Genomic DNA, 17618 nt, shown 5'->3' with positions numbered 1-17618 from the left:
TATAAAGTAATGAAAATATTGAACCATGAGCGCAATTTTTAAACAAAATGATGTAAGACAATATAATCAGGTCAATGCGTCAAATCAAGATTCGATTAGACCACGGTACAAAGAAACCCACGTGCAAAAATCGCGCATAGAGGTACGTTTATTTCCGTATATGTACATGTGGGTTTTGTACCACCATTACGGGATCTCTTGGGCGACCTGGGTCGGTGGAACAAAGCGCGTCCATTTTATTCCAGAGCAGAACTGTTGGACAACAGTCATCTGCAGTTTCAAGCAAGTGAGGTGTGTGATGATTTGGCACTGCTATCATGATATAATATCACAATAAATGTATTAGAATATGTCACGATTGTGTGTGATCGAAAATTGGCATACACGAAACGATAAACTCTGTAGATTCGATACCAACCTCTGGGCTCATCTGCCTGTGATCTCCCGCGAGTATTATCTTTGTGTTTTCACCTGCCAGAGTTAAAGGTATAATAGCCTCGGTCTCAAGTGCTTGGCCAGCCTCATCGATAAATATGTGCGTGAAATGACCTTCTAACCCAATCCTTTTCAATATCATAGAATTCGATAGTGTAGTGACAACGACGGAGTAATCCTTTATTTGGTTGACGTCGTCTGTAGTTGGCATGCGTACTTCCTGATATCCTCCAGTCACCTCTTGTAATTGGCAGTACTTGGCAACAACAGGTGGAATTGTTTGTACACGACGATGTCTAGCATAAATTCGTAGCAGCCGTACAAGTGTATACCCATCACTGATCATTTTGTCGAGGTATTGTGTTATGTACAAGTCAGCAGCACTGTAGAAGATAAAGTAGTGGTAAAGAAAAGAAGCGTTATTGAACCACTGATTTCAAATGATGGGAATTTGGCCGGGCGGTGACTGGGTGCCATACATTGTGAGTTCGAAGACAACTGAAAATTTTCTGAATTATTCCCATTCAGAAAACATGACCCCTATAAAGTCCAATTTATGGGACATTCATGGGATAAATTTAACGTTAACTTTAGTCTCTATTGCCACTACAAACATCATATATTGATGTTTTACTTGTGGCTGGCAGTGTGTTATATCCTATTTACCTGTTTGACATAGTGCAGACCAAAATTCTTGCATCGGGTCGTTCTTTCACCAGTTGCTGTATTGACATGGCTATGGTGAATGTTTTACCAGTTCCAAATGGTCCATAGATGATCAATGGATTCGAGATACCTGGAGTTCTTTCAATGACCAACCTCGCAGCCAGCAATTGATGTCTGTTCATGTCAAGACCTTTTATCTTCTTAAGTTTTCGTTGCGTGACTTCTGGTTTAGGATGAAACTGAGGGAAGATAACATTCAACTGATGTGAAATTATAGCATCGATCGCATAGTGTTGACGACAGAATGGTAGACGATTTATGCGAAACTGAATTTCAACTTCAATCTTCTGGTTATGTTTGAGCCCCATGGCCTTGCAGGATTGCTCGCTTAGTTGTATGAACACACTTTGTTTGTCGATGCCGCTGAAATCCTGATCGCTGACGACAATCGCCTCGTATACGACTCTAGACTCGGTGTTACATGGTTTTATGAGCACTGCATTTACACTTCGTAGCAGGATTCTACCAGCCTCGTAGTCATCAGACAATTCTTGGCCGACTTGTATTTTACTAAAGAGTTGGCCGCCTTGTGCATAACGCGTTGTGGTTCCAAACTTGGTCTCTTGCGTAATGGAACGGCTTGCTGTTATAAATGTTTTGCAACTGAACCTAAAAACAGAAGGGATAGTAAAATGCTACTGGATATTTTCCACTTTTAATATCCTAATATGATATCTAAACTGGTAAAAATGGTCAAATCTTTTAAAGGCAAAACAATACTAGATCCGTAACGTCGGGCATTTAGTATATACAATGTATAGTTTGACCATCTTGAACAACTAATAGTAAGTGGTTCAATGTATGCAAGGACACATTTGTATTTCCGTATATTCTACATTTCTGTAACATATATGTATCCATACCATATGTAACATGTTCTGACTATAACGATCACTGAGCAGGTTTCACTCATCTATATGCGTGCAAAAGCTTGCAAAGATATTTGGTATTTGTAGTTACCTATGTAGCTGATTGAATATTAAAGGAAGGAAATATATTATTAGAATTAGCGAAAGAAGCAAGGGACAAGCACCTCAAGTGTGTGACCTTCTCAAACGTACCTCTCGATCATTTTCATTTGAGATAATTCCTCGACATTAAGGAGCCGATGCATCTGGTGTCCGTAATTCTTCCTTGTGAGTTCAAACTTTGTCAACTGTACACTTTGCTCCTTGAACGATGAAGGATCTTTGTACTTCTTCAAAAGTCCATTATCAAAGTCATTGGAATCAGGATCATCATATTTTACAATGTCACTGTTCATGAAATTCCACGCAGTCACATCTGTCTGATGATGCATGTCGTGGACTTCTTCCAGTGCAACGGAACTGCCAACATGAGCTGTCAGCTGCTTCAATAAGACAGGCTCGGATCCAAAGGAGAATACCACCCCCTGGTGAAAGCTGCCAAATACTTGAGATTCAAAACCTACACAAACTTCATAATCACCCTCTTCGGATGCAAATTTGCTCCCAGAAGCGATCTGAAGCTTTTCCTTGCCATCTTTTAGATAGAAATACTGACGATGAACATCAAATAGCAAACCCACCTGTAGCAGTTGCACCTGAAAAGACAACCAGAATGATTCTTATGATGAGTTATTCTATTCTGCTTGAAATTGAGCCTTCTGGCAAAAATATGTAAATGATACGACATGAAAGAGAAGAATGACAGCTCAGGGATTACCAATATTTGTACCAAGAGCTGTTCGTCCCTCAGAATGACAGCAATATGCACATATTGGCATGAAATTCGGGTATTAGCATATGCTCGTTTAACCGACAGTAGGCTGAGGGAGCCAGACTAATAAGGACGACTCTAAAGCCCTAAAGATAGTCAATATGTGCATAAAGTTCAAGTACGCCATATCATTGGGTGAGAAACAGCAGTATCATCACGGACGACAGACAAGGAGCATTCGAGTTATATACTATCGCTTTTAATCAATGTAATTTGACTGAAGCTTAACCAATCACAAGATGCTTGGACAAGTGATGCGCAATGAAATACACTATGGCATCTGATATTTGAAGTTGCACTTACTGTGTCTGATGACAATTTGAACTTCCAGTCATGTGTTGTTTTCTGACGAATTTCTGTTTTCATCAGTGATGTGCTCAGTTCGGACTTACACTCAATATTAACGTCTTCAATGTCTTCGCTGAACTAAAAGTATAATTTAATGCAACAAACATGCTTAGAAAGGAAGGATGATCAGTATCATAAAATCAAACAACACACTTCAATAATTTGTGTTACACGACTTTTCTCAGAGGCAGACTAAGTTTAAAGGTGCTTAAACTATAACTTATAACAACTTTTTTTCAGTATTTTGCTCAATATATCAACTTCAGTTTCTTGCTCTTGTTCCAACATCATGTTGGTATACCAAGTGCTAGGCTTGTAAATGCAGATTGCACATCATGAAATGCCATTTTTGACAAGTTCATCATTCAGGTACGGATTGGAATTCTGTTGGCAACAATCATAGCAAAGGGCAAGAAACTGTAGCTGGTGTATTGGAAAAATGTAAAACAGGAAAAATTCACAAAGATACATTAGTTAAAGTTGTTGGGCTTTTAACTCACAAGACTGTATAGTAAACTAATCATGTGTATACAATGATTACATTGATAAAGGGTTGTATTGTATTGTAGTCATTATATATAAGCAAAATTAAAATCATAAAAGCGACAATCTAAGTTATTCGATACGTAATGCGATTTTATTCTTCACTTTAAGGTAGTATGCACCTCGAAAGTGAAAGACTTAAACTTTTGCTCTAACTTTCCTCAAGGAATCTTTCAATCATTCTCTTTCAAAATCAAGAATAAAAATAGGGGGTCACCGTGCAAATTTTGGTACTAGAGAAACAAATTACCCAAGATTAACCGATATTAGAAATTCAAAATGGCCGCCATCCCTGTGTTAACTCTATGGAGAAAAATAAAAATTTTCGAATTTCGAAAAACTAAGCCGGTGAAAAGTTTTCTTTCACCAAGAGCTTTAAAATGAACCCCCACATGTGGTATATCAGAAGAGAATTGTAAAAGTTTGAGAGTTCGAATGTCTGTCCCCGAGGTGCGTTCTACCTTAAGATGCTTTGGATAGGCACATGACAAGACCTGTAGTCTTTTCATAAGGCAATAATTAAGTGATATAAATAATATCCATATATACCACGTTATGTGCCTGCTCATCGTTGTACTTTTCTACTAAAGCGTCCACAAAGGAGTAGACATCCTGTTCCTTGGCCCTCTTTATTTTCATGCGACGATAAGCGGCTCTTTCCTTCCACTCATGCAATTCTTCTTTGCTATGTGCGTATGTACACTCACCATATGGACACGACTTAGATTGTTTTAATTCCCTGTAGATCATTAAGATTAACAATATTATTGGTAGTTCCTGTTGTGTGAATCGACAAATTCGGTGGTCAGAGTGGAAAAGTCATGTTCATGTTAACAGGCACTGCGGAAATGAGCAAATGACGTGTCACATAAGTCACATCTCGGAAAACCACAGTCCTACCCTGAGCGGAGGGGATGTGGGAAACATGTCTACAATTGCTTTGCCTGATAAATCAGCGATCGCGATTTTGCACTGTAAAACAAGCTATAGTAATAAAACTAAATCACATCTTGATACTACTTGGATGTTTCAAAGTCCCAAAACAGCGGACAAAGCAACGTCATTAATTGAGAAGAAGGCTGGGTAATTTTTCATTCGTTCATACCAGTTTCAAAATAATGAACGAGCCGCAATAACAAAGTAGAGAAAGGATACAACTCTCTACACTAATGGATGTAGTTAGCTTGATCTCACGCTCAAGATGTGGTGGGCAAATATCGACAAAATTAGCGTAACCCTACACTAGGCCATTACATGCAATGTCACATCAACAAAAGCTGTGGTTATAGGTTCTTTTATTGTTTTCGAAAACAGAACATGTATGACAGACAACATGCTCATACTTTTACTGTTTGTGACATGTTTCATGTGCACGTTAAAGAATAATGATAATTTCCTGGAGTTCTTAAGAGATTCAGAATTCCGTCACAACTGAAGCTTGAAGAACACTTACATAACAAAGCATCATGTATAACAAAGGACTACATTGGATGTTCTCAGAGTATGTTGGCTTCCGTTTTCTAGAAAGAAACGGTGATCAATACGATTAACGTGGAGAACTTGCCCTTTTAATCTTTCGTGATGCATTGATTCCAGTGAATTCACTTAAGCATGTCAAAATTGTGACACCTTGAGCATGTGATGTGTTATAAACTCACATTGCACAGCCTGTTATTCGAGCTGTTGCACCTGTCTTATAACCAGATGCCTGTTGATGAAAAGAACCCACAGGTATTTTCCTGTGCGGGGGACTTTGAGGAGTAGCATTGTATTTAGTCACAGCCTGTTGGGGTACAAAGTGAACAGTATTTCCCTCAAGATTGAGTTGTATAGAAACCTTACACAGTATACGTGTTATCAAATTCAAACCTTACCTGGCACATAGTTTGAGATAGTCTTCGTGTACGTTCCATGGTGGTGGTCTATGTTTCCATTCATGCTCTCTGTCTTTGTCTGTCATTACTCTATATTTATGACTTGATGACGTGAAGTGCTGCTGCAGCTGAAAGTGTGAGTTGCACTGTTTGTTGCAGTATGCACAGTTGTATGACTTCGGTCTCCCATGAGTTAAGTCGATTGGAACAAAGTCGTCATCCCGAATCTGCCATGTTTTCGATTTCGAATTTTCAAATCGCTGTTTACGAGCTCGTTCGTTTTGCTGTAGTATTGTTGTCAAGTCTTCGAAAGATAACACTGCAATGGAGATGTGTGTGTGTGTGATGTTATTACGAATCATACACTGCAAGGATTTTTCTGATGACGGTTTCTCGAAATAGGTTGTCATTTAGCAAAGTTACAAATGACTGCAATTTGACGATCGATGTACTTTGGTGTCACTTGTTATAAAATTATTTCCTTCTACAGTACATATTTGGCGAATTCTATTCAAAATTTTATTTTGATGTGCTTGACTTTGATAAATCTGCTATGTTGATACCAACATTATCTGGTAACATTGTTGCCCTACCTTTGTTCTGCCACTGCCAAGTCCAAAGCGCCATCTCCTCCAGTGAATGTGGATTTGCGCAGTCTCTCCCAGTCATTATTTTATAATGGTCTTTACCTCTCTTTGCATGGACGCACATTCGCAATGCACTGGGGTTTTTGTTAATTACGACTTTAGGAATAGAGTTTACAGCTATCCAACGTCCTTGTTTAGATCTTATTAGAATTTCCTTTAACAGTTTATTTGCGCATACGACGCACGTCTCGCGTCCATTGGTAGCTTCAACGGTATTAGGCAGTGGAGATTCCCAGCATGTTTTGCAGACTACCTTCATCTGGAAGGGTAGTCTAGTCTCTTCCATTTTATATTTAGTTTTCTTGGGTTGCACGATTGGTGTGTGAATTGTGGGGGTGCTAGCCGGCTTGTTCCCGGGCAATCTGCCTCCAGTATCACTAGACATGGGAATGGGTTTTTGCAATGGAGGAGCTGTAATAGTATTCAACACTGGTGCATTGCCTAGCCATGGTGTTGATGCTGCTTTAGATCTCAATGTCTCATCGCCAGCATGAGGCTCGACATTTGCATCAATGTTCGAATTTAGTGTTCGATAACTTGGCAAGTGTTTCAGATATGTCTCTAGTTCCGACCTCTTCAATTTGTACTGTCTCTCCTTTGTCCAGAAGTCAATTTCTTCCTGACTGTGAGCATAATGGCACCTGTCTTCTCGAACCGCGCACTTTTCTTCATTTTCAAATTCACTGCAAAGCCAGTATTTTCCAGTGTATTTCTTATTTAAGCGCGGCCTGATCTTCTTCCAGCGGAAAACCCTGGCCCCTTTCGCACACGAGAGGAGTATGTCTCCCCAACAAGTGTGGTCAAGAGCTTGGTTGAAGGAGTAGCTTCCTTGACCAAACTGACCTGGTGTTTGCGTGAAACACTGTTTACATGCAAGGGCGAACTCATTGGTCTCCAGGAGCTGACGAAATGCCATCGGAAGACTGTCAGCACTTGGCGGGTTGGCCATATCTGACACGGCTGTACGTAATAGTGGTGTCTTAGAAGATACCGACCGTGTTTGTTGAAATGTGTATGATGACTGTGGTGATCCCGTCTTCTTCGGTGTGCCTGCGTATGCGATATCAGGTGCCAATGGTTAGGAGTAGCCGATTAATTTATAGTATTTACATGAGCATAAGAAATGAATCTGTAAAAACTTGCAGGACAAGTTATGTCGGAATCAAAACCAATCTTTATTCGATCGGTAATGTGTAATTTCAGCCAACTTTTCAGTCACATACAAAAGAAAAACTGGGTCAACAACAATATTAGCAGTTCTTGTATAAAACGCAAAACGTCATCATCGTAATCGCTCGTTGAGACAACCTGATAACTTTTTACAGACGAATACAAATATAAACACTTACTTTGGTTTCCTTGACTTGTAGGCCTTAATTTCATGCTCGGCATTGCAGACTGTGAGTTTGGTATTTTCTTGGTAGACGACTGAAAATAAACACATTTTTAAAATAAGCTATGACTGTAGTGTTGGAACTATATAAGGCTGTGTCAATTTATGTTATTTTGAAGATGGCTCATAAAACAAATTCTGTCGTCGCCCGCACCTTCTTGGAAAAGAAACTTTCCTGTCTTACCTTTTTTGATGTTACAAGTGTCCAGCCACTATCTTCTTCTGTTTCGGAAGCCTCTACCGTCGGTTGTTCTTGAGAATGGGATTGAGGCTGAAGAGGTGTTGTCTGTTCAGAGCTGGTACCACCACCACCTTGATTATACGATTGAATAGAGAGACAATCTAATGGAATGAAAATGTTAACTCGTTTCCAGCGGAAGAAATTTTCTTCTTACTTTGATGATATTTTTATCGATTGTTGACGACAACGGACAAAAGCGACGCTTCATTGCACGACAGGCATGGTGACGACAATGAAGTTCCTAATTTCAAAATCACCCGCAGATAGCGTGAGCACTGTCAAGCGTGTTTTGTCATGCAAGAACACGAGTTATTTATGACCAGCTTGTGAAATAATTACCTCCTCTCTCTGAAGGTGAATTGCACGTGAAGGAAAAGCTATTTTCCTTAATAGGTGAATGGCAATGATATCTTTAAATGCTTTATGGAAGACAGTATCAGGAATCTAATTTACGACTATCGCGTCACTGTTCATCATAGCCAGGATTAAACACCAAACATTAGCCTTAAATCCCCCTCAAATTTATGTATTACCTGTATTTTATACAATGTTATTCCTAAGGAAATGACCACAACTCTGGTTTCTTATTTATTATTATGTTTGTAAATAGCTGTTTATGTGAAGTTAATATGTGAACATGTGATTTTCACGATGGTTTTGACTCTACGATTGCTTCCCTTATTTAACTAGTAAAGAGATGCACTATTGATAAGCGGTGACAAATTTGTCGATAGATCAATTTACCTGGAGTTGGTTTGATATTTAGCCTCTCTGTGACAACTGTAGTTATAGGTGTTTGCCCCATCGTGTTCTTTGCTGTACCCTGTCGATGAATACATGAGGAGAAACAAACAGTGATGGCAAAGAAGTATGTTTCAATTTAAAATGTAAATTCATACATGCAATGGATAGCACGTTTTGTAATCTGGCTTCCCTACAGTATATTGCTTTACACTGGTCTTACCTTTTTCGAAGTAACAGTAATCCATTGACTTTCTTGTACTTTGTCAGATACTTCCGGAGTCGACTGCTTAGAGGGTCTCGCCTCACATTGAACAGTTTGGGATTGGTCTTTTCGATGTTGTCTAAAATTATTAACTTCATTATTTGGTACTGGGTTTGTCGACAGGTCTGAGGAAAAAACACGCGACATGTAAAATTTAGAATTCATACTATGGTGACCCAAGTCTGTTTGTTAATCATGGTCACAAAATGTAACGTTCTTCGGTAATCATGGTGTATTTCAGACGAATCTGTAAGCTTAAGTCTTGCGCATAAGAACGATATTGCGCCGTACATGAAAATTAAAACATGTCGTGCACATAATTTCACAGAAATATTGACATTGCTTAATTATATGGGCTCTTAAAGTATGCCATATCACAGTTTTTTCCATGTGTGGAGGGACTGTGGCCATACCAACAATATATGAGCACATATATGTATGCATGACATGATATTAAAATGAAACGAAGTAGATATGACAAGCTTAATGTGGCTTTCCTATTTGTTTCAGTTTAATGAAATGAATCTTTCCTTCATTTTCATTAATTCCTAGTATTGTGATAACGCAGGGGACAATAAATTTTATTCGGCTTTATAATTTTAAAACAAAAACGTTGACGAACGTTTGTAGTTAAGGGAGACGATCGTCCCCATGACCTACTAAGGCCAGCTCTATTGCTGCTGCTTTCCTTGGCTTTTCGATAATTAAATGCTTGTTTTGTACCTTCCCCTTTTCTTAAGTGCTTTAAAGTTGAAGAATAAGGAGATTCACAAGTTTGCTTCAAATGATGACACTAATGTGTTTTAGGCTCTGATGGTTTGCAACTGACACGCTGATCTTGCCACTTGATGTTCTTCCGCTACAATTGAGTTTGTACATTTAGTTCATTGTTTTATTTTTATCTGTTTATTCAATGATGAACACAAATTATATTTTTAGCTAAATTAGCCCGTCTTTTGCACATTCATATACTGATGACAGAAGAAGAAATCAAATGCAAGAAAAAAAATTACCTGAATTTACATGTATGGCACTACTATCACGTTTTGCGTCCTGTCTTGATTTCTGTTTTGTTCCAATTTTCTCTTCTGAATTTCTTCTCGCTTGTTGTTTGTTGTTTGAAATCCCTTGCCCTTTAAACATTGATGAATAAAAGAACAATTTCTAGTTATCAACGTATTCCTTTAATTGATTTCCTCACTGAGGCTCGTTGGATTTAACATTATCATGCTACATATCTTTGACCTCTCAAATAGCCTTAAATACTCAGAGCTACACTGAAGACATACATATCTTATGGACAATTTTTACGACTTTTCAATGGTTTTATGGTTGAAATAAATTCATTTGTGCGTTTTACATTAACCCATGAGCCTAAATTATGGAAATATTGTATACTTGACTTAACTAAATACTCATAGCAGGAAAGAGACTGTGTAATCTCTGTATTCTCCGAATTAGGTTAAAAACCATAGACACAGAACCAGACATCCATTGTCCAGGATTTGGTTATCATTGACAAATATTCCAAAAAGAGATATTGTCTAAATATTTAGTCATGTAACATCTGTCGCCAATGATTAGCTCAAATGTAACAAGTAACAATTGAACTGGATATCCTATTTATATTCCTTGCTAGGCAAGCATTCTATCAGTGCAGATTGATAAATGCCAAAGGATTATGTTCCTCTGTAGGCTTTGTGCGAACATTTGGTGTTTCAAAGTATTGCAGTGCGACATATGATACTTACGGCTACTCGATGCAGACCTGGACCGCGAACCTTTCATACCGGCCGTCTTCTTGTTCTTGTCGCTCTTCTAGTGAAAGATAATAATGAAGAGAACAGAGAGTGTAAGTCAAAAATGAAACACAGTTGGATTTTTAAATATTGCAAACAAGCATAAATGAAAATTAATCAGGGTCCCACCTTTTTCATGATTTGCTTGACTGTTTCCGGAAGCCATGATTCGTCCACTTCTCTATCATTCTTTGTAGATTCTGGTGATTCTGTTGTTATAGTTTCACCATTCCTTGATTCATTAACACTGCTGTAGTGACTGTACGGCGGAGGCGACCCTAGAATGCCATCTTGGCGTATCCCAGCTGTTGCATGACCATAAAATGGTGATTGCAGTCCTACATGAGGATATGACGTTGTTCGAGTTCCTGGCACGTGATTTCTGATGTCTTCCACTCTTGGTTGAAAATATGGCATTGCAGTCGGACCCAACAAGGGAAACCTTGGATAGGAAAATGTTGGTTGCCCATAGGGAATATGTGGCCTCACATGTCCGTTGAATGCTCTTTGCTGTGCACCAAGGCCACCATTTAAATACCACTAACCAAGAAAAATAAAAATAATATCCATAACCCATCTTAATATGCGTTTCAGAACTGTTTCCTTGCCTCAATTTATATACCTAACGTTTTATATGATACTATAATTGAATTCATGCTGAAACTGGAAGTTTGCAATCAAGCACAGGCGCTGTCAACCGTTTATGTGTTACATATCCCCTATCACATACATTTATGCATTTCTCGGCGAAACCCCCAAATCTGCATGGCAACATTCGATTTTAATGAAAGGGACTTGGTCGGTACCTTCTCGTCCTGTACTTTGTATCTGTGAAAAGCGATAACATATTCAATGATGGTTTCTCACACTCATTTTTCGCCAAAACTACAGGTACAGTGATAATACCAAACTTTCAAGGCTAGCTGTGTAATTACTTTGGCAGCTCGTAGGGCTTGACCAGGCTTTCAATAGCATGTCACTCATTTTGCACTTACCAAACTGTCGAACACCAGGAAACACCGTGTCAACAAACTGTGATGTCTGTACCTTTGGAAGATTTTACACTATGTATCGATAAAACTTTACCACTCATGATCCCAAGGCACTCTCACTTACCTGGTTCATAAGGCCTGCTGAATTTCTCGAGTGTTGATGTTGCTGTTCTTGAATTTCTCGTTCTATCTGAATCCGTAGTTCAGAAACCTGTGCCTATTATGTTAAACAGTGATACTAGAGTTGTTGAAATCCCTATGCTTTGATGCCCCAATCAAATTTACTGTCGGTTGGCTTTTTAAAAACACCGGTATGTTATGACCCTTCCCATCTTGCTTTACGGGTCCAATAATACGGATGAGGGCATAATATAACACCTATGCTACCGGTTACTAGCCTGATCGCATTGACTTGCACTATGATATATCTGTTTAAAGGTACTATGTGCAAAAGTTAAAGAACCTAAGAAGAATCCCGTTCAAAACGAAATGGAGAGTCCCCTTGTTACACTTCTTTTTGAAGACTGTCCAAGCTGGAAAGAACGTAGGTTTAACTGACATACCTTTTTGCAAAACTGACCAAGGTCAATGACTGTCTGATGAGCTTCAGGCAGTTTTCCCAATTTCTTCAGAGCCTTTGCTTTCCTGAACATGGCTCTTTCATCTCGGGGAGTGATACCTAACACTGCAAAATGGTATACAGAGATTTTCTTATATTCGGATTACGATGCATTATAATTACGATTTTTAAATTGGCCCCACAATATACGATTATGTATGATTATAAATGACGTCCAATAATATGAAGAATAACACTGTTGGTCAGTCTCACCATGAAAGATGAATGTATTACTCTTACCAACATTACAGTCGCCAAGTGCCTGCTTAACACTGTCTTCATCCTGATAAAAAATAAGATGCAGTTTTTGGAATGTTATCATTTCCTGTAAGGATATCTGTTATGTCACTCCCCTTGTGTATCTATCTTCATCTTATTTATCTATCTACCTATATGGAATAATGTACTCCCGGACCATAATGGACGAAAGGAAAGGCGAGTGCATTATGGAGAGTAAAGTTTGCTTGAGTCCATTGTGGGCTGGTAGGGTACATTATTGCTTTTATTTTATAGTTTTGGCAACGCAAGAAATGCCACGGAATTTGTAGATGTAGGAAACTTCTGGTCCACAATATCAGTAATATCAGTAATTATCTGAAGGATGACGTTACAAAAAATATTGATGTTGACAAAGCTCATATATATATATATATATATATATATATATATATATATATATATATATATATATATATATATATATATATATAATATATGTGTGTGTGTGTGTGTGTGTGTGTGTGGTGTGCGTATATATATTTCACGTGTATACTGCCTAAAGTACATGTTTGTTTTCAAGTTCCACATATCAACGCGTTGTTCACGACAGCCCCTATAAAGTTCTAGTCATATCGCTTCTTTAACAGTCTTATTTATTGACCTTCGACGCACCAAGTCGAGTCAACTCGTACAGTATGTGAACCATTCAGAACCATGAAAAACCAGCACATCCTTGTGTTTTTTTATCGCTGTACGGGATGAGTTGAGTAACTATTCAACATTACGCCGTTGACTGCACTTCAGAGAGCTATCAATGTGACAGACTCACCCCGATACGAAGCAGGCATTCAGCTCGGTTGCACCGGACGTTCACTGCTACCAAAGAATTCACCTCAAGTTCTTCCGATATCAGGAGATTTTGTATGTTCACTACGTCATCGTAACAACTCCGAGCTTCGATATACTTGGTTTCCTCGAAGAGTTGATTGCCTTCGGTTTTAAGGTCAAGCTGTAGTCTATGTAGAAGTTCCTGAAGCTGAAATGATGAACAACTTTATTTTAGGAATCAATCGTTGGACCAATTGTTGGATTTTCGGAAGGAGGTGATTGACAAAAATATGCAGGCGAAAATAGCTTAAAATCTTGCAGCTTGAATGATTTTGCAAATTTAAAATAGTGCAATATATCTGAGAGAAGAAAGCATGCATGGTGTGTTAACTTGGAAAACGCTTCTTGAAAACTTTTCAGTATGGAACCTTTGATAAAACGTAGACTTTTGACGTCTGTTTTTCACTCAAGCATTATTTTAATTCCGCATTGTAGTAGTTTTTACCCTAAACTAGTGTAACAGCTTAAGGGTATACTGTCACCTGTTCCAATTTTGCCACAGTTACCATGGAAAGAGAAAATCTAACCAATCACAGATTTTAAGCGGGGGACCGCTTTTTAAAAACAGCGCCCTCACATGGACATATTGAATACCAAGGAACGCCCCTTTGACCATATATGGACATATTTAGATTACAGGTGATTGTATACCTTTAATGCGAATTTTGAGTGCATTTAGATAATATAAAAAAGTAGCCGTTATAACTAATTATACGATGACATACATCCAGCTAATTATGAGAGTAGTATAGACGTTTAAAATGTTGTTACGAGAACTGCCGTCGCCTCACTGCCATGGACACAAGTACACTTACGTTACGTCACTATATAACCACGATTAAAGAAAGATAATCGGATTTATATACATGCAGTTGTAGTTTTCATATTTTCAAGGGTAGACTGCCCTCTACGGCAAATAGAGTTCCATTCATTAGTGCCTTAGAGGGGGGTCACAAGATGACCTGCCTCTTTTCGATCACACCGCCAAACAAGCAGCTTGCAGTTTGGTTTTTCAACAATTTTATCCTCCGACCTCCACCCCTCCAACCGCCATTGCTAGTCATAGGTTGGTGTTGGCGTTTTTGAGGCCCACACCTTTGTGGTAGATTAATATGTGCCTTTTCTCCAGTGTTTTACTGTTGTGTAAATTTTTCCTCGCCAGTTGACCTTTTACCTGTGACCTCCATTGTCTGGGGTTGTTCTGTAGTTTTCTCTGAAATCTAGGAAACTGGCGAGGAATTTTCTTGCTTTCTCATTTTTCATATTTCATTAAAACGTCAAGGATACTTGGCCTTTCGCTCCATCTCATCATTGTTTTGGTGATTATTTATCTCCCACAAACAGAGCAAAATGACAGAAGTGGTTTAGTTTAAATGCAGGGATATAAATAATATTATTCACAAAATACCGGAATTTATGTCCGAGTACTTTGTGCAGCGGAGGTATTGTCTGAGACACGTAGCGTCGAGGACAATACCGAAACGTACGATGTACTCGGAGATAAATTCGAATATATTGCGCTCGTCGCAGCATACAGGAACTTGTTCATTGCGTCCGCCAAATGCACAGAATGAAATCTCAACCGCGCAGCGCAGTGCTAGAAATTCAGGAGTTCAACAGCATAATGTCACTGAAATTCACATGATTTTGACCGACCATTATTCACTGCGTAAAGAACTGAATGTTGAGATGTAAAATTTTTGTAAAAATGTAAAATCTTCTCTTGTTTTCCACATATTGAAGTAAAGGTGTTATGGGGTCAAAGGTCAGATAGCGTCCAATAATACATATTTTATCATACCAGGATATTGATAGCGCAAATGCAGCGATCTGACTGGTGTTCGAGACGTGAAAAAGAACCGTGGTATATTCGCGATATACCACGGTTGGCACACGCGCGAACTCTCGGCAAGAGCAAAAATCCCTTTTTGACGTTTCATCCCAGAATTTCAATATACTGTTATGATATAATAGTAATGAAGCACACCCAGCGACGGTATACCACTCAATTTTGAACAGTCCACACTCGTGAACTGGTCAAAATCTCGTTGTATACCGTTTCTGGGGGTGCTTTATTGCTTAAACAAAGTTCTTGTACTCCACGGTCAAAGTTATTAGACTCCACGCTCTCTTATACAGAATCCTACTGTGCGACGAAACTCCATAGGTTACAGACGCAGGTGTATAATAGTAATGCTCAGTCCTGGATGCTAACTTTCTGTTCGACGACGACAAATATCTAATTTTGTTTTTCCGTTGTTTTCTTGCTGAAGCTGCAGAGGAAACAACGCTTAACGCCTTAAACACAAACATTACGATAGCAGTAACCCCCGCCGCGGCAGGCCGGCGCACTCTCGATTTGCGTACAATTCGCTCCGTATAGTACTCATCTAGCGGCCGGTGCTATTTGTCGCGAATTGTACCCAAATGGCGAGTCTAACCGCTTACGAAGGGGATTATTGCTTAATTCAGGACAGACAGACGGAATCCTGACTACATTCTATGTACATTCTATGTAGTTTGGAATTGTATAATTTGTCTTGCAAAGATAAAAATCTGAATGGCTGCAAATGGATATTGAAATCTGGGACACATTTCTCGCTATTTCCGAATCACACTTAGGTCATAGTTCTCGGAAGATAAGCTTAGGTATCGGTGACGTCATGTCTGAAATAGGTGTTGAAAATTATGACCGACGCATGCTCACATAGAGCGTGTGTGTGACATCTGTCAAAATGAATGTTAGCAGCGGTGTTAAGCTTCTATTCGGTTTTTGTTTCAATAATAATATACTAAAATTTTTTAACATTCTATGATGATGATGAGCTTGATGATGTTGACTCTCATCATCAATAAATACAGAAAATGATGTTTTGTAAAAATATTCAGTAAGATTACTTATTCGCTCTGCTTGTAAAGATCCTTTTTAAATGTGACAATATTTTGCCTGGCCGAATTTGATACGAAAATAACTACTTTCATTTTGTTGTCGGTAATTTTTCCATTTTGAATTCAATAACAATACACACTCTAGTGTGTAGGTCATTGAAGTACCAGGAAAAGATATCTCTTAAGATTTTTCAGTTTCCGAGAAATTTTGTCGAAAATAAATGAAAAACCTATTTTTAGCCACTACGCTTTATACGTTGGCAAGGCAGAGGACTGCGCATGCGCTTTGTTTGTGAATCTTCGACCGTTTTCATTTTTATTCAAATCATAACTTTGGAAATGGAGTTACTGCAGCTGTTGGAAACAATGTTATGACAGCCTTGGAGAGACGTTGTTCAGAGCTCCAATGGACCAGTGTCTGTGCAACAATGGTTGATCTACGTTGCTATTTTTTCCAAACTCTAGCCCCGGCATTTGTTAATAACTGGATAGATCAATAAATTACAGAAGTATATCAATAAACCAGGCTTCACCTAAGCTACAGGTCACGGAGAGTGGATTCTGCGGCAGTTCGGCTAAATTGAAAAAAAAATTCTCCTCATCCTTGCGTCCTCTATCGCTTGCGTGCAGCAGCACCAGATTATTCCACGAGTAAAGTGGCCACTGTGAATATGTACCATACAACTGAACTGAACACTTTTGTAGCATATTCTTTTGTGTTGCTTTTGCTTGTATCCACTCCGCCCGGTATCTCCACTTCTTCTATTGACTAATAGAGCTTTCAAGGTAGCAGGAAATTACTGCAGGTTTCTTAGGGTGGCTTCTCAAAATTATCCGAACTATTAACATCATCAGCTTACCATTACAATTTACCAGAAAAAATGATCTAGGTGTCTGAGTTAGTTTATTAAATAACCGACTGCTACACATACTGCAAGAACACACTGTAGTGTAATCGATACACTATCAGCTATGTATGAATTGTGAACTCGCTAGATAAAAACTTGAAGAGCACGTGCTGCCTTACCTGTTGTTTTGGAATGCTTTTTCTTTTTGAAGAACTGAAAGAGATAAAAAAATGTGACAGTCGTTTGGATTTTGCTTCAATTTACCGACATTTACAGCTTTTATTGTGTTACGTAAACCAGGCATTTTAACACAAATCTCCTGTTCTGCTTATAGCCATGACTTATTTCTATAAGACCTCGACCGATGCCAGAAAATTGCAAACACCGATTTACACGACTGTGTATGCAAGC

General features: G+C 38.7%; 1 protein-coding gene across 1 annotated transcript in view; it reads right to left on the bottom strand.

Annotated features, from left to right (window-relative positions):
* LOC139143625 (3'-5' exoribonuclease HELZ2-like) overlaps positions 1 to 17618 on the bottom strand; it is a 31942-nt gene that overhangs the window by 2697 nt on the left and 11627 nt on the right. Inside the window, exons 4-22 of the mRNA XM_070714115.1 lie at positions 17387 to 17420; positions 13412 to 13618; positions 12604 to 12646; positions 12308 to 12429; positions 11869 to 11961; positions 10882 to 11292; positions 10705 to 10771; positions 9967 to 10086; positions 8912 to 9078; positions 8692 to 8770; positions 7891 to 8048; positions 7663 to 7741; positions 6260 to 7363; positions 5667 to 5985; positions 4342 to 4531; positions 3205 to 3327; positions 2223 to 2725; positions 1102 to 1770; positions 419 to 818 (exon numbers count right to left, since the gene is read on the bottom strand). Of these exons, the coding sequence (XP_070570216.1) occupies positions 419 to 818; positions 1102 to 1770; positions 2223 to 2725; positions 3205 to 3327; positions 4342 to 4531; positions 5667 to 5985; positions 6260 to 7363; positions 7663 to 7741; positions 7891 to 8048; positions 8692 to 8770; positions 8912 to 9078; positions 9967 to 10086; positions 10705 to 10771; positions 10882 to 11292; positions 11869 to 11961; positions 12308 to 12429; positions 12604 to 12646; positions 13412 to 13618; positions 17387 to 17420 (4888 nt within the window). The remainder of the gene's footprint in view (positions 1 to 418; positions 819 to 1101; positions 1771 to 2222; positions 2726 to 3204; positions 3328 to 4341; positions 4532 to 5666; positions 5986 to 6259; positions 7364 to 7662; positions 7742 to 7890; positions 8049 to 8691; positions 8771 to 8911; positions 9079 to 9966; positions 10087 to 10704; positions 10772 to 10881; positions 11293 to 11868; positions 11962 to 12307; positions 12430 to 12603; positions 12647 to 13411; positions 13619 to 17386; positions 17421 to 17618) is intronic.

This window comes from Ptychodera flava, chromosome 11, assembly GCF_041260155.1.
Source record: "Ptychodera flava strain L36383 chromosome 11, AS_Pfla_20210202, whole genome shotgun sequence".
NCBI classification, from domain to species: Eukaryota; Metazoa; Hemichordata; class Enteropneusta; family Ptychoderidae; genus Ptychodera; species Ptychodera flava.
Note: the sequence above shows the minus strand (reverse complement) of the source record. Positions and strands in the feature narration are given on the sequence as shown.